The 23,634-nt window shown below is 43.6% G+C and overlaps 1 protein-coding gene and 1 long non-coding RNA gene across 5 annotated transcripts in view; one reads left to right on the top strand and one right to left on the bottom strand.

Annotated features, from left to right (window-relative positions):
- Positions 1 to 148: 148 nt before the first annotated feature.
- Positions 149 to 6,197, bottom strand: LOC114785155 (uncharacterized). Of its 2 annotated transcripts, none has more exons than XR_003749017.1 (5): positions 3,862 to 6,197; positions 3,574 to 3,725; positions 3,293 to 3,483; positions 1,858 to 3,215; positions 149 to 402 (listed from the first exon to the last, which is right to left on the bottom strand). It is a non-coding gene; the product is annotated as an uncharacterized LOC114785155 (long non-coding RNA). The 2 variants fall into 2 exon arrangements; XR_003749018.1 differs by having other exon boundaries at positions 3,872 to 6,197.
- A 1,957-nt stretch (positions 6,198 to 8,154) lies between these two features.
- ric1 (RIC1 homolog, RAB6A GEF complex partner 1) overlaps positions 8,155 to 23,634 on the top strand; it is a 38,450-nt gene continuing 22,970 nt past the window's right edge. For 2 of the 3 annotated variants that reach the window (XM_028970957.1, XM_028970958.1), the window contains exons 1-2: positions 8,155 to 8,668; positions 17,180 to 17,287. In XM_028970957.1, coding sequence (XP_028826790.1) covers positions 8,528 to 8,668; positions 17,180 to 17,287 — 249 coding nt within the window. In that variant the 5' untranslated portion in view covers positions 8,155 to 8,527. The remainder of the gene's footprint in view (positions 8,669 to 17,179; positions 17,288 to 23,634) is intronic. The other variant, XM_028970959.1, reaches the window with a different exon arrangement.

Genomic DNA, 23,634 nt, shown 5'->3' with positions numbered 1-23,634 from the left:
TTGTTCGGGCTTATGAATGCACATAATGGAGTTATAAACATTTACATCTAAATAACAGATTATCTGCAGCAGAAGGGATGTTATTCAAACAAGATTACATTAGTCCTGCTTGGGAGTCAATATATAGCCACCACAACAGAAGTGGTTAATTGAACATTACTACTTAAAACACCAACACACTAGATGGTTTGTTTGTTAATTTATCTTGGTTCGCTTATCTGCCAAGATCATCGGAGCATCTCTTCCTCTGCTACAGGACATCTTCCATCAGTGTGGCCTCCTGCATCGTGCTTCACCCCTCACACCACTTGCACGAACTATTTTCTCTCCTCCCGTCCAGGAGACGCTATCACAGCCCAATCCTCCAGACTGCGATACAGCTTTCTCCCACAAACCAAGACTCTTGAACAACCAGACACACACAAGGACTGTCAACCAACATCGCTGCCTTAGTAAAGCAGATACTGTTCTATGGACAATTTGCACTCGCAAAATTTCTGTTTATGTTTACAAACATGGTCACTATAAATATAGTTACACTAGTCACTATAAATTTCTAAATTGTAAGTTAAAATTTGTAACTAATTTCTTTGGTCGTGTGACTGCAAAATGTTTTATTGCTACAATATTCTGCATATTTTATTTATTTATTGCACTGAAGATTGCTAGCATAGATCATTGTTTGTACTTTACAAAGACACTGTATTATAATAAAGTGAAGTGAAGTGATTGTCACATGTGATACACAGCAGCACAGCACACAGTGCACACAGTGAAATTTGTCCTCTGCATTTAACCCATCACCCTGAGTGAGCAGTGGGCAGCCATGACAAGCAGTGTGTGGGGACGGTGCTTTGCTCAGTGGCACCTCAGTGGCACCTTGGCAGATCGGCAACCTTCTGATTACGGGGCCGCTTCCTTAACCACTAGGCCACCATTATTATGGAATTTATTATATATTATATAAATTATCACTGTAAAACCAAATTGTAGGTTGTTTTCAATGACAATAAAGTTGAACCAGAAGGTTCAAACCCCGCTTACAACTATTGTGTTCCAGAGCAAGACACTTAACCCAGGGAGACTGTCCCTGTAACTTAACCCATCACCCTGAGTGAGCAGTGGGCAGCCATGACAAGCAGTGTCATGGCTGCCCACCAGTTTAGCCCATTCCTCTTTGCAGCGCCTCTCAAGCTTCATCAGGTTGGGTGGGACGTGTCGTGCACAGCCATTTTAAGATCTCTCGGCCGATTGCTCAGTTTATGTGGCCAGCCAGCTCTACGAAGAGTCCTGGTGGTTTTGAACTTCTTCCACTTACGGATGATGGAGGCCGCTGTTCTCGTTGAGACCTTCAAAGCAGCAGAAACGTTTCTGTAACCTTCCCCAGTTTTGTGCCTCGAGACAACCCCATCTTGGAGGTCTACAGACAATCCCTTTAACTTTCATTGCTTGGTTTGTGCTCTGACACCCCTTATATAGACAGATGTGTGCCTTTCCAAATCAGGTCCACATTTGGAGGTGTTGAGTGTAGAATTCTGAGGAAAAAATAGATTTAATCCACTTTGGAATAAGGCTGTAAAAAGTGAGGTGCTGTGAATACTTTCCGGATGCGCTCTAACCGCCTGTCTGGATATGATGACCTTGCTCTGCTCCCCTTAAGCAAGGTTCCGTCCCCCCATTTTGTGTGTGCTGTGCTGCAGTTTCACAATGACAATCACTTCACTTTCAAGTTTAGAGTCAAGTTTAGAATGCGACTAGATTCAACGAAGGAGGAAACAGCAGAGGAGGGAGGTACAGTAGGGAGGGAGGTTCACTTTATTCACTTTATTACATTTCAATATATGGGTAAACACTTACGGGCCAGTTCCTTGTAGCTGCCGATTTGAGTTAAACCAGTATAACAGTTCAGTTCCCCCAGTAAAATAAAAATAAAATTCCTTCCTTTCTGTTTCTTTCTGGGATTATTGCCCAACTGGAGTTCCTGTAAAGGAAGCAAATTGGTGCCAAGGGGAAGAAACGTCATGAAGAAGTGCACCGAAAAAACGCACATAAAGAGTAGACCGCGCCAAATAACCCGCATCCTGCAATAAACCGAAAATCCAGCCCTGAAGATACCAATAAAAAAACGACATTTTATCATCAGCACGTCACGTCATCCGCTACGGAACAGAAACGCGGTCACATATTATATTAAAAGCAAAGTAAAAGCAACATCCGGATGGCGAAAAAAAAAGCCTTCGTAAAAGAGACGACTGGAAAAAGAAAGTACTTGGGAGGCGTGGCCAGAAATCCCAGATGCACGACAGTGCTGTCGCTGTCGCTGTCGCTGTCGCGAACCGACTGAAGATGACTCGTTCGCTGCGACTCCAGCGCGCCGGTAAGACTCGGGTCCGCTGTTCGTTACCGATTACGCGCTTTCCTTCTCTGCCCGTTCTTTTGCCGAGCTGTTACGCTTTCCAAGGATTGTCCCAGGAACATCGTATAACTTACATGACTCTTCTGTCAGATTTCGAATGTCAGGGTTAGTGGTGACAGGGCAGTTTGTGACCGGGGTGACCGTGCACTGCAGAATGGCATGTGACTTACACAGGGTTGCTTCTTCCTTTTCCCCATTCTAGGTCAGATGGACAGAGTATTCTTCTCGATTCTTCATATCTTTATTTGGTCGGGGATTTCAGGTACAGTATTTTAAAATGTTCTTCTCACACACATGCTTGGTCAGCTCTGGTGAGGGACAATCCTTCAACTCCAGACCAGAATGTGGATTCAACCAAGCAGCTGGGTTCACAACTCAACTGCTTGGTCGATTCGTGGTCTCAGATCCAATATTGTCCATCGCTAGTCCTGTTCGGAACCACGTCACTGTGAGTGTGAGGTCATCTGGCACATCTCGATCGATGTGTCACCCATGACTGAGCTGTCACTCATGTGCGTGTGTCACGCCGCTGTCCTCAGCCCTGTTCACCGTGGAGGTGGAGAGTCCGCTCTACGAGGGACAGTTCCAGCATGATGTCAAAATGGTGTGTAGATACCCCCCTGGCAACGGGGACCCAACTGTAATCTGGCGCCGCATCAGACCTTCTCCTGAGATGGAGGTCTTCCGGTTACAGAACGGTCGGGAGGATGACAGGTTCCAGGACAAGTGGTTCAGGGGACGGGTGCAGCTCGTGAAGGAGGACCTGAGAGTGGGCCGCGCCGCGCTGCTCCTCTCCGACCTAAACATTAATGACACGGGCGTCTACCAGTGCCTCATAGAAACAGGAGAAGCTGACGTTGCACAGACATCTCTCACCGTCAAAGGTCAGTGGATGACGTCATTTCTAAAGTAACAATCGAAGGTAAGGTCAAATGTTCCAGACGTTCCATCAAATGCGCGTGTGTCCCAGCTGCTTACACAGCCATCAAGAGAAGTGTCAGGAGCGTGGGAGATGGGCTGTTCCAGCTGTCCTGTGAATCCCACGGCTATCCTAACGCAACAGTCGCCTGGAAAGAAGAAAAAAGCGACAAGCGGAGCATCACGCTGAGATCCGACACCACAGCCGTGGCGGCCGCCGACCACCGCTTCAACGTCACCAGCAGCGTTGTGGTGAAGCGTGCGGCCGATGCCAGCTACACCTGCACGTTCCTCCAGCACGCTCTTCCAAATCCATCCGCCACGTTCACTGGCGCAGGTGCGTTGCCTCGGTTTGTGATCGGTGGCTCTCCCCACTTTACTTAATGGAGGGCTGTGTGCAAAATAAAAAAAACATCAAAACTTCAAAAGTGAGAAGAACTGGTAGGTTTCAGAAGCACAGCATCCGTGGTATTTTCATGACTTAAATGGAACATCACTCACATGCCAAGAAATGGATTTTCCCTCACCTTTACCTACCTGGACAGGACCTGAACCTCGTGTATTCCCCTTTTCTTCCCCTGTAGGCTGTGTGCTAGTCTGGAAATTTAGATCTGAAAAGGCAACTAGGAAAAATCCATGAATGGTTCCTAGTAACTACACATTTCCCATATCCCCTTTGAATTTGTGAGTCCTGTATTTTTAGTGCATTGTCCGTATCTGATGAATAGAAATGGAAAATGTCGACGGTTTTTGGCCAGTTTGTCTCTACAGCTTATTGTCTTGGTGCTACTGTTCTTGGCTTTTTGCTGTATCTACAGCGCTTACAATTTAAATAGTAAGTTTCGTTCTTTAATCAGTTTCATTTCATCTGCTTGTGTCTTTGTTCTGCTTTTATTGATACTGACATGCTTTACAATATGCTTACCTCTTTTTTGGTTGCCTTTTTGGGTAGTTCTGGTAGGTCTGGGTAGTTGGGTGCTCCAAGGTTTGAGTTCGAATACCGGCTGGCGTGGGTTTCCCCCGGGTTCTCCGGTTTCCTCCCACCATCCAAAGGCATATACACAAGTCGAACAGGCGACTCTAAAGTAGCCGTAGGTGTGAGTGTGTGAGCGAATGTTGTGTGTGTGAGTGCCCTGTGGTGAGGCCAATTGTGTTGTACGATAGACAAAGTAAATTTCAGATTTTTTTTTTGTTATGTTTTCCACAGATCTGCCAAGCAGGTCTTCAGTTCTGAGTGCATCGGTTGTCGCATCATTAATAGCCATTGTAGCTATTATATCAGCAGCCGCTTTCCTCTACTGGAAGCTTAAAGGTAACTTACTAAGAGCTTGGTTTTTAGATGTAACGGAATTGGGGAACTTTGACATTGTGCAAAAGTTTGTGGTTACAAGAATGTACTTGCTGTAAACGAAATTCACGTTTTCTCGTTCTTGATTCTCGTTCATCATTTTTAACTAGTTGTTATTATGCTGGAATAATGTGGGATCAAGTGTGAGACTTTCTAATTTCAGGAGCTAAAGTTAAGAAACTCCAAAGTCCCAGAATCTTAACAGCTGACAAAGTCTGTGACCCATCGTTTGCATGTAAGTCTGAACTCTGTGGTCATACAGGGGTTATATATTATTTTATAACCTTTGCAACAATTAATATTTTCACCTTAGGCCTTCCAACTCAAGAATTCAGCCTGTACGATGAAGGTGAGTTACCGAGGCCACTAAGTGGCCTGCATTCATAGGTACTAACAAGATTAACAAAACCAGCTATGAAAATGAGGGTCTTTGTGGCACTCATTTTTCTTCTCTGGGCTTGCACCTGAGCAGATGCATTTGCAATTCAGTGAAATTCTAGCCCATGTTGAACAACATATTTGTCTAAACTTGTTTTTCTTGAAACTGAAATTAGATTGTGACTCTGTTTCCAAGTGTTTAAGGATAAAATGGAAATGCTGCGCGTGGCACTGAAGAAGCATTACACAAATAGTTTCCGAGATAAGACGGCGGAGCACGGCTTTTTCCCCGAGGAGGTGTTTTCACATCTATTTCACACCAGGTTAGTCACAGCCTACATAATACTTCATAAACTACATGCTGTGACCTTAAAGTGATACCACATTTCCACTGCACATGCTACTACACTGGCACGTCCTCCTCCACAGCACTGTTAGCTAACATCTCATGTTATCACCTGAAGGGATGGCCAGCCAGTGGACCCCTGCCAGGTCCTACCAGCAAGTGGGGAAACCGTTGTTCTGGAGGGGAATCCTGGTGGGAAGACCTTCATAGCCCAGCATCTGGCTCTTTCCTGGGCTCAAGACAGAAACTGGCACCTTTTTACTGCACATTTCCAGCTAGTTGTGTTAGTGGCCTGTGAGCAGGCAAAGGGCAACCTGCTCCAGCAAGTGATTTCAGACCTGACCGTGGACACGGGACTTGCGGCCGAGGACCTGCTGATCCTTCTCATGGAGACTGCCGACAGCTTACTCATCCTGGACGGTTATACAGAAGGTTGTGAAGAGACAGACGAGTGGCTCCACAGTTTCATGAGGAACTCGCCGAAGTGTGGACTTCTAATCACTGCATGCCAAGGGCAGTGCCAAAACCTGGAGAGGAGATCCGAGAAGGTGATGTTTCTTCACAAGAATTTACACAGATGAAGACACCTGAAGTCTGAAAATTACAAAACAAGGACTTGCAAGCTAAGACATATTGTTCACTTTATATTTGTCTAGTGCAAACAACATAAGCATGTAGCACAGAAAAGCCTGGTTTCAGGCCGGGACACAACTAACATGTCAGCTGTAACTGAACATAACTGCAAAAGCTTTTAACCAATGTCAAGAGGTCAGTTTAGAGTATTTTTGTGTGTTGACAGGCACTTTTACACACACACACACACACACACACACACACACACATATATATATGTATATATATGTGTGTGTGTGTGTGTGTATATATATGTGTATATATATGTGTGTGTGTGTGTGTGTGTGTGTGTGTGTGTGTGTGTATATATATATATATATATATATATATATATATATGCAGTGATCTCTTCAGGCTGTGTCACTCTTCTTGTGAGCATTAGGTCAAATAGTTTCACATGCTTACTCATGCAAATGTTCACAGTTTCAAATACAGAATCATTCCTAGAAACCACCGACAAATGGCACCGTACAGTAGTTCCGGCAAAGTTAAAAATGAAGTAGCCAAAGGTGTTGAAATTTGTCAGCCCCTTTTTACAGTATCTGATCACACTGTAATCTGCTCGTCAGTGATAACATCAGTTTGTATAATTCCTGTACTGCTTTAACCTTGACAGCTTCACTTTTAAAATGATATTTGGCTTCTTTCTTGTCTTCCTTAGTATGAAATAGTTTCTCGAAATGGCAGTGGTAGTAGTCTAGTGGGTAACACACTCACCTATGAACCAGAAGACCCGGGTTCAAATCCCGCTTACTACCATTGTGTTCCTGAGCAAGACACTTAACCCTAAGTTGCTCCAGGGGGACTGTCCCCTGTAACTACTGATTGTAAGTCGCTCTGGATAAGGGCGTCTGATAAATGCCATATGTAAATGTAAATGCATAAATAATTAGGCACAAGTTGTTGCTAATAACTGTTACTAGATACATAATTAGTCTCATTTGATGACAGTAATCTGAATTTGAAAAGTCCGTGCTGTGGTAAATTCAGATGTAAACCTCAATGGTTTTAAATAAACTCTGTATGAGGAAAATCTGCTTCCCATCAGATGATGATAAACTTATGATCAGTTTGGAGAGTAAGGGACTTTTTAAATTCCTCTTTTTAACATGTTGACAGTTTAGGACACATGACCATATGAAAGTGAAAAATCTGCAGCGCAATCATGGCCAGGAAAGCCACTCTGAAAAACTGCCTTATCCGAAAGTTCTGTGAAAGATCGCGTATTTTACTTTGTTACACAACATTAAAGAGCAGCTGGGGGAAACACATCATTCTTGTCATCATTCTCATGACAGCGTTGTTTCATTTTGCACTTCCTGGTTCATTGCACCTTATGTTCGACACCAATAGAAGATGAATAAGGATGACAGCGCTGATCATTTTTAGAAGGAACAAGGACTGCTGTGAAGGGAAGTTACATGAATTCGTCTCTATTTATTTGACATTTGAAAATTGATTAGTCACACTTTTCTAGTGGACGTATATAAAAAGCATACAATACCAAACTATTTCACAACCTTTCACCAAACTAAAACACATTTAAATGGTTAATGAGGCAGAGCACAGTGCCGCAGAAAATAGTTAAGCCATCTGTTATGTTGCTTTGTTTAAAGTATGTATTGTATTGTAAATCCAAAAGAAAAACCAAAGTTGAGGGCTCTGGCTGTCGTTTAAATTAAAGCTGTTGCACAACAATGTTTTTGGTGGTTTTGTGGAATTAAAGCCTTAAATTCTGCTTAAATAACAACTTGACAGAGCAACCAATTGCACACATTACCACTTGACCAAAACCTCAGGCCACAGTTGCAACGGGATTCCTTTAGCAGTACACATGGTATACACCCCTTCCTACACTTTAGAAACATTATGCAAAAAGCAAACTTTTACTTGCACTCATCTAACCCCTCCAAAAATTGCAGTATCTACTTTGACATACAAATCTACGTCTTCCTTAACTCACTGTTACACATGCAAAAGTATCCGTAGAATTCGGTAAGGCTTTGTTTTTGCAGCCTCCGCCAAATCCGTCCACCAGGTGGCGGCAGAGCTCCAGCGGCTGAGAGAAGATGACGTCACGACCGAGTTCTCGTTCGACGCCGAAGTTCACGCAGGGCGGAGAGGCCCCGCCGGGGACAGCGAATCGGATCGCGGATAAATAGAACGGCTAAAGATGGCGACGTCGGGACGCACAGGAGAGCACATCCTTCGCCGAACTCGCTGTGGAAACGCGCCGCGCTCGGTCAGACGGGTTCGCACGATGGCTTTGTGGGGCGCGACGCAGTAGGCTGGTGCCGCAGAGCTCCGCGGAGACCCCACGGCGCCGCTGCTGACCGTTTCCCTCCCCACCACAGCCGGAGCGAGAAGGCTAACGTGCTAGCGGTACTGGCGCCAGCGTCGCTCCCGGCTTGCGAACGCGACGCCCGTCGGGACTGTTAATGCGCTCGCCGGTCGGACTGTAGCCGTTTCGCGAGTCGGACTGGCCGCCATGTATTTCTTAACCGGCTGGCCGCGCAGGCTGCTCTGTCCCCTGAGAAGCGAGGAGGAGCCGCTGCACATCCAGCCCAGCTCCCACAGGTTCTTCTTCGCGCTGCTGTCCCAGACGCAGCTCAGCGTCTGGTTCAGTCGGGTAAGCGAGTTCCCCGTGGGTGTGTTTGGTTGTTGTTGTTGATTTCTAGCTGAACTATCCGAGTTACGCAACCAGATGTATGCTGTACAACGACACGTCGACACGAGTGCCGATTAGGGAAGCAACAGTTGGAATGGAAGCGAAGCTCGTTTCGATAGTAACGATACATCGTGTTACGATACATCCTAAATCGTCCTTTATGTTAAAAATTAATAACTAGAACCTTTCCTTAAGAAGGAAATTAAAATAGCTACTAGGGTGGTAGTAGCCTAGTGGGTAACACACTCGCCTATGAACCAGAAGACCCGGGTTCGAATCCCACTTACTACCATTGTGTCCCTGAGCAAGACACTTAACCCTAAGTTGCTCCAGGGGGACTGTCCCTGTAACTACTGATTGTAAGTCGCTCTGGATAAGGGCGTCTGATAAATGCTGTAAATGTAAAAATAATAGTGATCTCGTGTCCGCTCAGAACGTCCTTGCTGTCGGTGTCTGTCTCCATCGGGATAGTAAATGCTATTTTTTTGTGCTGGAAGGTTCTCGTCTGCAGGCGGTGGTGATCACACCGTGATTTTGTAGCCTTTAGGATGGACCTGAGAGATGCAAAGTCGTGCGTTTTTGGCCAGAGTTCTCCCAGGGAGATTCAGGCGTGATGGCTTCTGTTGTGTGTAGTTACCAGGGTCGTTCTGATGACCATAGCCGACGCCGGTGGGCAAGCTGCCGAACGCAGTTCCAGGTTGTTTCGTCTCCACTTTTATGTTTCAGAAATTGGGGACCTTATCACCGACGCGGGCCCGAGCAGAATCAAGACCGGGAAGCCCTTTGTGTTCTGAAATAATAATTGAGCACTCAGGGTTAAATATAGCACAAGTACAGTAGTGATTGCAGATTGGTGTGGGTTCTCATTCTCTTGCTCTGTTATGGCCCAAGTGCCAAATTCCCAGATGCCCGAATAATCCTTTGGTCAGGACTAAGTCTCTTTATGTGTTCTATAGCCCGTTTTGTCTTGAATAATCAGTCCCAGTTTGGTTGTACTGTCCCACAGGAAGTGGAATATTTTTACATGTCCACGACCCACCTGCTTCTTATTTCTGTATTTAATTTCTGTATTTATTATTTCTTGTCCGGAGATGTTTGCAGGATGTGGAGGAAAATCCCTGCCTGGAATTTTACACTTCACCCCCCCACCTGGGCTTTGTTCCTTTACAGCGGTGGAGTCCCCTGAAAATAACCCACTTCCCAGCGCTGTGCTATCTGCCTCCCTTCCTCTCTACCAGCCCCCCGCCCTTCCCTGCCTCCCCGCGGGAGGTCGGAGTTCACACGCATCCCGGTGCTCCAGCTGTCTCACGTTCCCGCCCCATTTCTCCGCCCCGCACCTGGAGAATCCGCACTACTGGATTCTCTCTCTCACCGCCTCATGTTTTTGCTTGTAGGGCCATGCTTTGATGTAGATATATGCTGTGAGAATGCCTGAGGCATCACCGGGCCTGCACCTTTCCAATTATATAACTCTGCGTCGTACAAACTGGGCGTGGCCGCTGCAAAATAACGAATCCTCCACCTTTAATCTTACACCGTTATGCCCCCTTGTCATTAACACCTCAGCATGATTAATGGTTCCGGATGCTAATGTCCCAGTCCGCAGTGGGGGGCATTCTTGCTGTACTTGGTTTGCGCCCCGGTGTTAGAAACAGCTGCTGGAGGTGGACTTAGGCACATTGACCAACTTTAGAGGAGGGTCATAAAGAGTCCTAACCTCACCTCTTCGTGGAGCAACGTGACGCGGCCTTCCATCACTGCTGTTGCCTGGTGCTGCACTGGCTACGTTTTACGAATTAAAAGTCGACGAGCGTCGAGAGATCCGCGTTGGCCGCGCTGTGGGGGCTGCGGTTCAGTGCCGTTAAGTGTAATTTGCTCTCGTTCCGCATTAAAGTTACTTTCACCGCTACAGCAAGTTTAAACAAATGTCTCCAGTGTTTTGTAATCTGGAGCAAAGTGGATTTGTTCAGAACGGTGAACAAGGCCTTGAGTTTTTGGTGCGTCGTTTTATCGCGGCGCCTTTCTGTTGTGTTGTAAATTATAGACCCAGTTAATGTATTTCCACTGCGCAGGTATTGCACGTTTTTATTATCATTATTGAGGTCTGAATGACACCTTGTCACTAGTGTTTTATTACCATCCAATTCTCTCCGGCCGTTATCGAGGGGAAAATGAAATGGGCGTGCGGTGCAGAGAGAAGAGGACAGGAGCAGAAAATAGCATTCGTTCAAGCATCCATCTGCACAGTTAACACGTTGACAACTTGCAGGCCGAGGCGGTACCGAAAGGAAGCCTTAACATCCTCAGGGTAACTGAGGAGTGCAACCATAGGGTTGCATGGGGGGGAAAAAACATATTTTAAGAACTTATTCTGAGCGTGTCAGCAACTTCCTGCAGACTGCAGCACATAAAAACCTGCAGAAAACCTGCGCCTCAGCAGCACTAAACTTGATGCAAATCTGTGAGTGATGCCAGGAGACCTGGTTGGATGGTAATTCTGGTATTTGGACATGGAAAGATTATGATTAACTCAGCAGAGGTTTCTGTTTTTGAAAATTGCCATAAATGTTTGTAGATGTTTGTTTTGCTAGATTAGGAGGAGGGGCCGCAGTGCCTATGGAATGTTGTTTTTCCTCAGAACTCCTGTGTTTTTTACCATCTTTTTCACTGCGTACGGATTCTTTTCTCTCTTGCCTAGAATTTCACTTGCCTTAATTTTACATCCAAGGACCAGCATTAAAATGTTGGCCACCCTGCCGGCGCCCGCTGGTTCAATGATTGTGCCAAACTGCGGTGCTACTTGCTGCTTCCGTTGCATCTTCATTGTTCCCCTCCACGATGCCCTGTGCGTCTGCCCCCGTGTTCCACGGACCTGCCACAACATTAAGCTGTTTTGATAATTCCGACAAATATGCCAGTTCCTTTTTTTTTTTTTTTTTATTCAAGTGCATTTTTGTTAAGAAATTCTGAGTTTGGTTGTTTCGTGTATTTTTGGACGTTAAAAATGTCTTCTTGTAATAAATGTTCTTCAGAAATTAAATCTGTAGACGGGCTCTAGGTTCTGTAGCAGTGTGGGTGGGGTGCTCCGTTTGAATTAATTTTATTAGAAAACCGTGAGCCTACCTTCTCCTGCTTGACACTTGAGAAATTGGTGTCTGAGCATCAGACAGATTAATAGCCCACAAGCTGACTCCCTTCTTTAAAAATATAGTATTTTCTAGGCTCTGAACCAGTGTCTTCTCTACTCAAGTTCCTGATGAGTCATGGAAAAAAAAAGTCTCTTGGAGGGAAAATTGAGATTCAACAGAAACTGCAGCATGCAGATTCAGCATGAGGATGCATTCGCACATTCAGGTCTCACCTGCCTTGCGGTGCAGAGTGTATGTTTTTTAATGAGCTTCAGATCTCCTAGAGCTCCTCCTTAGATCTGAAGTTATGTGTGTGTGTGTGTGTGTGTGTGTGTGTGTGTGTGTGTGTGTGTGTGTGTGTGTGTGTGTAGGCTGTAGTAGGCCAAGGGGTAATTCACAATCTTTCACCTCCTTTCACTGCTTCAAGCGGCTCCTAAAATTGCCTTGTGTACTGTTAATGGACAGAATATTATATTTTTAAAATCTTCTCCCAGTTGACTTACCAGCCCATACTGTTGCCTGACTTAATACGATTAAGCAGAGGCAGCTTATGCTGGTTCATTAGGGACTCCTGAACCAGTTAAAGGCTGTTCAACGCACCGTCGCGGTTTAGAGACGGAAGCAGCGATGTGAAAGAGATTTTGAGATCAGTCTCAAACAATTAGAAGTGAAAGTGATTGTTTTTGTTGTTGTGATACCAACAAGCACAGCACATGGTGCATGCAATGAAATGTGTCCTCAGCAGTTGACCCATCACTTCCATTCCCGTTCACGTGTTATTTAGATTTCAGATTGCTTGTTGGTGGGTCATAGATATATGGTGGTAGGGTATTTTTTTTTTTTGTTAAAAACAAGATGCTTGTAATTGTTTCTCTCAAACAATTAGAACTGAAAGCGATTGTTTTTGTCATTGTGATAGCCGCAAGCACAGCACACGGTGCATGCAATAAAATGTGTCCTCAGCATTTAACCCATCACCTTGTGAGCAGTGGGCAGCCATGAAAGGCATGCGGGGATCATTGTGTGGATCCTTGCAACCTTTCAGTTACAGGACCGCTTTGCCGCCGCCACCACGTGCACATCCTATAGCTGTGGTGTTGTGGTCATGCTTTTCTCATCTTAAGCGGGTGTTGGGTTACTGCACAGAAGCAGTTAATTTTGCTGGTGGTGTCTCTTAAGTGGCGGTGTGCCGTGCCGCGCTGACAAATTACACTGCTGATGAATCAGCTGCTGACCCCAAGCACCTCAGGAGCTTAGCCGGCACTCACCTAGAAGACCACCATGTTTGTCTGGGATTGAGGGCCTGACCGCTTGCCTTTATTTTCTAAAGTAGGCGCTAACTACCCACCCAGTTAATTTTGTTGCCGCGTAATTATTTCAGTCATGTTTGTATTATCAAATTTAAATGTGTGAGGATCTCGTAGTGATTGATGACACTAATGCATCTACTTTGCCCGTTTCCGCTTTCCTCCTCCATTTCCTTTTGGATCGAGATTATCAGCACTTTTGTTCAAGCATTCCAATTTATGTTCGTCAGACATTTGTCAAACCCTCCCAACGTCTTGTATAGTGCCAAGAAAACTTCCCCCAAATAATTCTGGATGAAAGAATTGGCTGTATTTTGATACGTCCCAACAGATGTGAGCAGGCTGAATGGCGGTTTGCTGCTCTCGGTTGGAGGTTGCTCTCTGTTCATTGTCACAGAAGTGTGCCAGCCCCCCATCCAGTCTATTGTTACAGTAATCCAGCTTGCCAGCCCTATTGTACTATTGACACTCCTGTCAGCTTGGCCTCTTTCAGCAATTATAAAACAGAAGTCTGCAGTACCTTTTTTTTAAATATATAAATATCTGCCACAATGTTCTGCATTGTTACTGGGGTTGGAATATGTGCCATAGTATAGTATGTCATAGTAATTTGTACTCTACTGTAAACCACTGTTTCCATTATTGGGGATAACATGTTATGCACAAATGGGATCATTTCTGATCAGATTGGTGTTATTACTGGGTGTGCTTGGGTGTCACACTGTATATAGAATGTAGATTTATCATATTTATTTTGACTCCTCAGTACTTATCATCTCTGGTTGAGAACTTAAGTAAAGCACCACTGATTATTATAATTATAACTTTATGGAAGCCTCTATGAAAACCAAAATAAATTATTCTTTTCAAAACCTCTTCAAACCCTTTTCCCCCAAGGAATAACAAGGACATTTCTAAATGACCATAAACTTTTGAATGGCTGTGTACAGCAGTCCTTATGATTAAATGCCAAGAATATTTAATTGGATAGATACACAAATTAAACCAAGTTTTATGAAGTGCCTCTGAAATTATAATGGTCAGCAACGTATGGTTTAATTACCAAAATTCCTGACCCATGTGATAAACTGGGCCTTTGGAATAGATATGAGCTCTGCAGCAAGACTCCTCGCCTTTCTTTGTGTGTTTAATATGGCAGACATCCAGCGTGCTGCACATTCTGAGCATCATGTTCCACTTTCCCACACGACACAGCAATTTTTTCTCTCACCAAAGAAAATGCAGCACAATAGTGGAATGTTAAATTGACCCCTTAATTGCGCCAGTTTTACTAATTGCATCTCTTCAGCACTGCATAATGAAACTGGGTGCACTTGTTCCTTTTTAATGATATTTTTGTGCCTTCGTTGTGATTAACATTTTCTCTCCAGTGTCCATTCAGTGATCAAACAAAAATCATATGAATCCATTCAGAAATGTTTCCAGCATTTTTAAATGATCCCAAAGTAGACCATTAGAGACTACTAAGATCAACAACACTGCTGTTGATCTTAAAATAGATGTATGACAGTCAAAATCAATGTCTGTCTACAACAAAATGGGGCACAAAAAAGCTGTTGGGCATAAAACAACATACTGTTGCAGTTCTAAAGATAAAAGTATGTACTTGACAGCACCGTAACAGTTTTAGGGGCAGTTCTGATATTACCATTCCCCGAGAAGCTGTAATGAGCCAGGACTGAGATGTTGAGACAGTTGAAATGCAGAAGCTGTGATCAAGGCAGATCTCCCCCCCCAGCATCTAAAATTGGTAAGAATGATTAATAGCTGTGGACCATCCCCCGATTATGATTTAATGATAGTTGAGCAAAAACATGTGGGTTGCAACAGCCATAATGAGATTCCTGTTTCTGGCTTTTTATCTTACAGGATCAATAACTACTCTCTTATCTTCTCAACAGTGACCCATTTTTCTTCTTGATTTCTTCTTTTTTTTCCCATGGTCCCCTCACATTTCTTCCACCAGTTTCAAACCTGTGTCCAATGAACTAATATTTGGACGAATGTCTTACTAATAGGCATAATTTGGCTCTATATTCGATAAACACTGCAGCACAGCACACGGTGACACAACAAAATGTGTCCTCTGCATATAACCCATCACCTTAGTAAGCAGTGGGCAGCCATGACAGACACCGGGGGAGCAGTGTGTGGGAATTGCTAGGAAACCACCGTCCTCATGTGTGGGGTTTGCATGTTCTCCCACATGTTCGCATTGGGTATCCACTGGGCTCTCTCTTTTCCTCCCGCCAACCAACGTGTCGTATTTTTATGGGTGAAGTGTCTGTGTGTGTCTGGGTGTGTGTGCACCCTGTGTCCAGTGTGCTGGATTGGCTCCCTGAATTTATTTTTGTGCAGCAGTCCTAGTGTCATGCCTTCAGCGAACTGTCTGGGAGATTCGATCTCATTTTCCCCTGCTGTGCCGGTTCTGTATCGAGGCGTGAGAGTTGATTCTTATCTGGACCTGTATGGGAAGTTTAGCTGTTTGTTGACTCTGCTGTGACTTATGATGGTATGCATTGGAACCCTGCATGGCTATTGTCAGTTGGAGTTAAAAAAAAAAAAAGAAAGTAAAAAACACTGTTTTGTTTGGGCCCTGTGGCCCTTTGTGCAGGGTTCGAGGGTGGATCTACTTTACCCTTGATCATGCAGCTGCTCGCTGCCTTCATGTTACAACACGTCACACAGGAGACAAAACACAAGCCAGGAATGTGATCTCTGTGACGCTCCCCTTCCCTCTCCCTCCTCGCCTCTCAGGCGCAGCGTCATGAAGTCCCAATTCAGGGAAGTGTGTTAGAGTGTGTGACCTCAGGCCTTTATGCGATGTCCTCTTCCTCCTCCTGTATGAGAGATGTGACGTCCCTACAAGGGACCGAATGTCAGGTGTGGGAGGAAAATAAACTCTGCTTCGTCTCTCGCTCTTCTACCTGAATGCATGAGGTGTGTGTTTTTTTTTGTTTTTTTTTCTCTCTCTCCTCTTCTCCATGATCCATCCTTATTCTCTCTCCTTCTCATTTAACCTTTAACCCAGTTGTTCTCTTCTGACCATTTGTTTTTGCTTCCCCCAATCTGCCAGGTCGTCGCTCTGCTCTCCTGCTGGACTGTGCACTGTATTGATTTATATTTAGGACAGTGTTGCTATATTCGCTTAGATAAACCCCCAGCAAAGTTGCTGCGGTTAACCTTATAACCGCTGGAGGAGGCCAAACTGTAACCAGAACTGGAAATCATTTTAATATGGAATTAATGCCATTCGTAGAAAATTGAATTGTCATACTATCCACATTTAGCACAGGATTGGATGCAGTGGTGCAACAGCATTCAAATTGAAGTTCATAAATAAAGATGGTACCTGCATTTTTTTTGTTTACTGTCTGACTTTATTTACAGTAGACACAGTCTTCACTATTTACAGCACAAACATTCACCTATCAGCAACAACATTAAAACCAGCTTTGGTGAATAACTTGACCATGGGGCAGTGCCAAAAGGTGGCCTGGCCTGGACGTATACACACAGATCTCCTCGTAAAAAAGACCTGCGTTTTGCATTTTGATCCATGACTTTGAGGTCTTTGACTGGTACCTGTCACCACGCACCGGCCACTCTTCATTTCACCTGCGAAGCTGACTGGTGGGCTGGGTCGGCCATGGCGCTCTTGGTCAATGTAGGCGTCAGGTGCTGCTGGAACGGGTCTCTCTTTGTGTTCCTGCTGAATGGCTCGCAGCAGGGTGGAGGAGATTCTGAATGGGAAGAACCAAGCGCTTTCTAGAAAGTAGAAAAAGTTTATATTTACCATCTACCTCTACATATCTGTATCGTTGAGTATTTTGGTAACCCTTTTCACTATGTTCCAAAAACATAATCACTTATCACAAATATATGGTTCGCTTTGCACCAGATCTTGAATTCCCTCATACCATGCCATTAGTGTGTTACTGAATATAGGGAAATAGATTTCAAGTTTTTGAGCTAATCATACCCCTTACACTTTATCTCTCTTCGTCTTTGCACAGCCCAGCGTTCTGATTGTGAGCTACATCGAGTCTGTGAAAGCAGCAACCCAGTTCGGCTTTTATCAGAAGGCAGAATGGAAGCCAGACGACTCGATGATTGCGGTGGCGGTGAGTAATGAGTTCAACCTTTTCCACGCATCCTTACGCGGTCATCCCTCACCCATCAAGAAGAAACAACCGTTTCCTGGCCTTTCCTACGAGAGCCTGGAAAATTGCACACACCCATCATAACAACGTCCCTTTTTTGGAGGGGTGTGTACAGAGAAGAAATATTTGCGCTTCTCTAAAAGTGAATTTAATACTGTGTTGGTGGCAAATGATCCCACAGTTCACAGCCTCCCAAGAAAGTGGCTTTGTATTAGATGCCCACTGCTAGTAAATGTTCCCATTTTAACGGGGAGAGCCCTGAAGACCTTTGCTCTGATTGAGTTGTTAATGTGTTTGCCAAGGCAACCTGCTTTTGCTCTGGGAAGTAGTTGGGAATGAGTGCTATTTTATAATTTTTTTTTACAGTAGCAGCTTGGTTTGTTTGAGCCTGCATTTAGGAAATGATGTAATGAGTTGTGTGCCAAGAACTGGTCTAGTCCACTGCCACTGCGCTGCCAGATGGGCAGAAGGGCAGACAGTGTGTAGAATTCACCTTAGTATCTCTGCTGAAGGTTTGTACTGAGGATTTGTTACACCAAAATAGGCAAACAAAATGTTGGCAACTTGAGCAGTTCGCATGCATGCCTGAGACAAATAAATGGACATTTTTGGGAACCAAGCATTTTCTTTAATTGTGTTTGAGTTGAATTTTGAAACTGTGTGTTTTACAGTTTATCTGTAATGGCCAATCCTATATCTATAAGAATAACTTTTTGTTATAAGTAGTTTTGTAGCAGAGCTGGAACAGTGAAGTGAATGGTCGTAATGTTTCTAAATATGCTATAGAACCACTATTTCACATTATATGATCTCATTTTGAGCACTATATTACAGGCTCATTGTGAAAATGTTGATTTGTTTTTCTTTGTTAAAGTAGAATATTTTGGGTTAGTCTAATACATGCTATGTTCATCACAGAATGGTGGCTAGAGGTGATTTTAAAAGGAGAAATTCACGCTTCCATCTTTTTATATTTACAGCATTTATCAGACGCCCTTATCCAGAGCGACTTACAATCAGTAGTTACAGGGACAGTCCCCCTGGAGCAACTTAGGGTTATGTGTCTTGCTCAGGGACACAATGGTAGTACATGGGATTTGAACCTGGGTATTCTGGTTCATAGGCAAGTGTTAACCACTAGGCTACTTCCACCCTGTGCTTTTAGAGCCCTATGAATTCCGTTTTTTCCATTTTAGTTCTTCTGAATTCCATGTTTTCCTTTATAAATCTTTTTATTTAATTACAAATCACATTTAATCACAGTTCAAAAAGTGGTTGGGCATTTTCTCTTTGCTTTTGTAAACCATTTACATGTAAATAATATGTGTATTTCATGCAAATAACTATTTCACAGTATTACACATTCTTCCTTTTGTCAAATGAAAGTGCTTCATGTTTGACCTCAACATAAAAAATGACCAAATAAATGAACATTGGGGAGAACTGGAAGACAGAAAAAATTGTGCCCACTTGCATAATGAACTGGAACCATGATAATAAAACCACTTTTTGAATCAGCTGATTAAGAGTTTGCTGATTTGACTGGCTCACGCTATTTTGCTTCTTTTCTCTGTTTCTGACTTATGCTCATACAAAAAGAGTTGTTCTTTTGAATCATAAAAAATAGTTGTGTAATGTGTATTGTTCTGCTCAAAATTTGGCACTATGAGTCGAAATCCGTAATTTTCTGAGGACGTGATCCAGCAAGCCAAGCCTAAACGCTGCGTATACGTGCACATGCAAGGAACCGATCGGGCACGTGGTCCGGATTCAGCACTGACATCCTCTTCACCATCGCTGACCGCATGTTTACATTGCACTGGTATGAAAGTCCCACCTCAACCAGGAAACGTGCAGTGGGCTGCAGCCAGAAACGTGAATTATATACAATTTTGTGTTTTGTAGTGGATTCCGTTTTATTTGTTGTATTCCGTGATTCTATCCGCGTTTTCCACCTGACAGAAATCATAGGGTCCTACATCTCTTTAGATCAACTTTTATAGAGAGCACAGATCATGCTACATGGAGTGAATATCTGCAGATAATATCAGACGAATCCGCCCTTATCTGTCAACACCGCCCACCCAGCTACTGGTTCAGTCCTTAGTAATCTCACGACTGGACTACTCTAACTCTCTTCTAGCTGGTCTCCATCCTCTACCTGGATGTACCATCCAACCTCTACAACTAATACAAAATACAGCAGCAAAACTCTCCCACACCACCCCTCTGCTACGCTCCCTCCACTGGCTTACAGTAGCTGCACGCATCAGATTCAAAATACTGATGCTGACCTACAAAGCCAAACATGGAGTAGCCCCATCCTACCTCACAGCCCTTATTACCTCGTATACTCCAAACCTCCAGTACTTCTCGCCTGGTCCCCCCATTGCTAAAGGTAAAAGGAAGACACTCATCTAGACTCTTCTCCGTCTTGACCCCTCGGTGGTGGAATGAACTTCCCCTCGAGGTCAGAACAGCTCAGTCACTGAGCACTTTCAAACGACAGCTCAAGACCTTCCTCTTTAGAGAATATTTAGATGAACTTGTAACCTTCTTATTATCTAAATTGTGTACAGAATCTACAACAAGAGTGAATAAAAAGATTGTATTCATAGTTGGGGTCCTAATGAACCAGAACTGATCACCTCATTGATTGTAACTTGAAAGCACATTGTAAGTCGTGCTGGATAAGGACGTCTGCCAAATGCCTTGAATGTAAATGTAGATAAAGATCAACCAGCATATTGGAATATATACATTTAATACACAATAGGTCATTTTTGTGTAAAATGTGTCTAAACTGGAATACCCTTGGACAACAGATGTCTGTTGGATAAAAAGTACTGAAAAGTACTCATTCAGCTCAAGCGAAATGCCAATGACTGCTTGTCATGCTTGTAATTCAGCCAGTCTGGAGACATTCGCTTTGTTCTGTTGTCAAGAATGTGACAGAAATTATGGGTGATATGAAGGCCTTGTATTATGTGAGCACTCAAGCGTCCTCTGAAATCACCTTCTGCGACAGCTTTTGTTAAAGCATAACAGTTAACTGCCAAGAATGAATTGTCTCTTATTCTGGCGAACTGGAAGCATGTAATGTTGTAATGTTATGGGTGGAAAAGTTTCAGCCGGAGTTTAATGCAACAGCAGACTGTTCCGTGCTGGGTAGTGATGATTAATTCACAGCCTGCGCGCACTGTTGGTTGTGCTGAACGACACAGATTGAGGCTGCGGACCACTTGCATCTGTTCAATCTCATTTTGTGGTTCTAGGTCTGCTGGAGCTTTTTGCTTCTCATCGCTGCTTCCTGTGCTGAAACAATCTTGCTTTCATCTGTTTTTCAAAATGAAATGGAGGTGTGCCCCATGATATATACGTGAACACTGCCATCTGTTTAAGAAGGTGAATTAGTTTCACGTTTGGTTTAATCTGTCTCCTCCCAGGTTATAAGCAGTGTGTTTTTTTTTTTTTTTTTATGTACTGGTTTAGAAAATTAGCTGCTAATTCCGAGCTCTTGTTGCTTGAGGAGTCTAGCCAGAATAAGATTAATGTTGTGATGAAGTGCATTTTTTTTTTTTTTTTTTTTTTTTTTAAATGAGCTTTCTTTTGTAGAGTTAGTTCAGCTATTGGGTTCTTGCCACCTGCGACCGGTTCTAGTTGCATGTTCAGTAGGATGTGCATATACTCCTGCCCGCCCCCTCCTCTTGCCCAGGTGCTAGTTTTTCCTTCGGAAACCGGAGCGCTGAGTTTCCACAGGCTGCTGTAATGGCAGCGGTGCCTAATTTCAGTGCAGCACACCCCTCTTGCCGGGGTAGATTTCAGGCCAGTTGTGTTTGACACCAGGGCTGTGGTGTCACTGCACTGAAGCCGAGAGGTTATCAAATGTGGTGAGACTGAGATGAGCCCTGTACTTCTGAATCTTTGTCTCTCTTTGGTATTTCTGAATATTTGGCTTTATAATTTATTTACAATATCTGGTAGAGTAGTATATAATACTTCATAAATCCAGCTGGATATAATTTTGTTCGTAGTTGTGGTTTCAGGTGCAAATGGTCTAGTGAAAAACCTGCCCCACATTGTCTTGTGACCCTGATGAACGTCTTTCTCTTACTCACTCGTTTTTGTATTGGAGACAACACAGGGAGACTAACTTAACTTTCAAAAACAAACAATTGCTATTGAAGAATCAGGTCAGAACTTGTAATTAACCAATAATAGCAACTTATTTCATTTATATGTTTTGACTTTTAACTGGCTGCTTTGCTTGGAAACAGGTAGCTTGGCATGTCTTTTCTTTTTTTATATTTATATGACTTTAAAGTTTTTTATTTTGAGACATGCAGCTTCTAATATGATATTTATATGGCTTCATTTGAATATGTGCAGTTTAATTGATCACAACTGCCAATCAATGCCCATTTGTAATATGCATCTGTACTGCTTCTCCTGTTTGAATGGAAATAATAGAAAATTTGTAGTGCCGGCTGAGGATTTGCTCCTTGGCACGTTCTCAGTTAAGTGGATGCAGAAGGCATCCTCATTTGACCCCTTTGTCTTTTCTAGTCATTGCTGATTGGAGGCCGGTTTGTTTTTATGTCCTCATTTTAATCTACTAGAGCTCTATTATGCTCATATAAGGTCATTGAAGGTTTTTACTTGAGATTATATGACGGTGGTCTTCATTAGTTTACGTTGCTCTTTTTCAAGGGAAGCTACATGTGCATTAACTGCAAAACTGTTCTCAAAATGGACCAGGTTGCAGGAAAGTGGAAATAGCCTGAGAATTGAGCCCTGGGGGACCCCATGAGGGAAAGGCTAACAGAAATACAAGTGAGACCTGAACTAGTCCAGAGCACTACTTTTATTTCATGTGGTGGGATTCTTTGGTCAGATGAAGCCATTGTTGTCCCTTTGCCCCCTGCATGTTTCAGAGCCAAACTCTTATGTCTTTGATTAATCTTAGCTGTCATTGATTGAAGGCTATACAAAAAGCTAGTTAGTGTAAATCTGCCTTCAAAGGTGCTTCATTAAAAATTGATTTTAGATGAAGAGCAGTATGGTAGCAGTATATGGTAGCGATATCCACCCACTTCTGGGTTTGTAGTCAGTTTTAATAGTGGTACACAATTGTACTATATCATTTTGTTTTCTGATGGTCCTGAAGGTTTTATCAGACTTCAATTGTGAAACATTGCTTCACAGAGATGGCCAATGATGAATGCAGCTGCAGATATAAACAAATGTTTAGAAGGTGCAGGTACATACATAAACCCTCCCATGCATGTCGTAATGGAAGCTTCCTGCAGGGTAGCACTGCTTGAGATTTGTTAGGAACAATGATGGAATATAAATACCGGTTGAGTGGGGGTCCATTGGGTTGAAGAGGTCGAGAGCCGGGCCAGCTTCCTCCTTCAAAGTGCAGCAAAGGAATTCACATCATATTAACCCACTTAGTTTTCCTTTCTCTCTCTCCTGATTTGCATATTTCTAATTTTTCCACCCATCGCCCATCCTTCCTTTCCCTCTCTGGCCCACATTTGTAGTTGAAATTTTTCAACAAATCCCATCAAAACCGATCGGTCTAGACCGAGAGGATAAAAGATGACTTTGCCATTTAGTTTTAGCATCTGTGCTTCACTAAATATCTATTTTATTTAAATAGTCCTTTTCTTTCTTACTTCTTGCTTGAGTACTTCTCAAAACTATGAAACCGAAGACCCAGGTTCAAATCCCACTTACTACCATTGTGTCCCTGAGCAAGACACTTAACCCTGAGTTGCTCCAGGGAGACTGTCCCTGTAACTACTGATTGCAAGTCGCTCTGGAGAAGGCCGTCTGATAAATGCCGTAAATGTAATGTAAATGTTCTCACCACTATTTATCCACTTTCCTTCCAAATATGTGTGTGGCCACATGACCCAGTGTCTGTGTACATTGGTCACAGAAAGCAAGGAGATTAGGGGTATGTGAGTTTAAACACCATGAATAAATCCACATCTGAACACTCATTCTCAGAAGGGCGGCGTGACTTGATGCCCGTGCCAACTGTTCCCCTGTGGCTTGTCATGCTTTCCATGGATATTTCCACAAGAACAAAAGAATAAGAAATGTAATCTTTAAGATGGACAGGTTGTAATTCCACTCTAAAGCCATATAATAAAAGAAACACCCCAACCTTGTTCTCCCTTTGCTGTCATGATCCAGCTGGTGGGAAGGAGGATCAGTGCGCTTTTTTGTTGGGGGGGCACATTCTCTTCAGCCTAAGCCCAGCTCTGCCCAGACTCCCTGGCTGGAAGTAGCCCTCT

Source organism: Denticeps clupeoides, chromosome 3 (genome assembly GCF_900700375.1).
Source record: "Denticeps clupeoides chromosome 3, fDenClu1.1, whole genome shotgun sequence".
NCBI lineage: Eukaryota > Metazoa > Chordata > Actinopteri > Clupeiformes > Denticipitidae > Denticeps > Denticeps clupeoides.
This window is presented reverse-complemented; position numbering and strand designations above follow the sequence as displayed.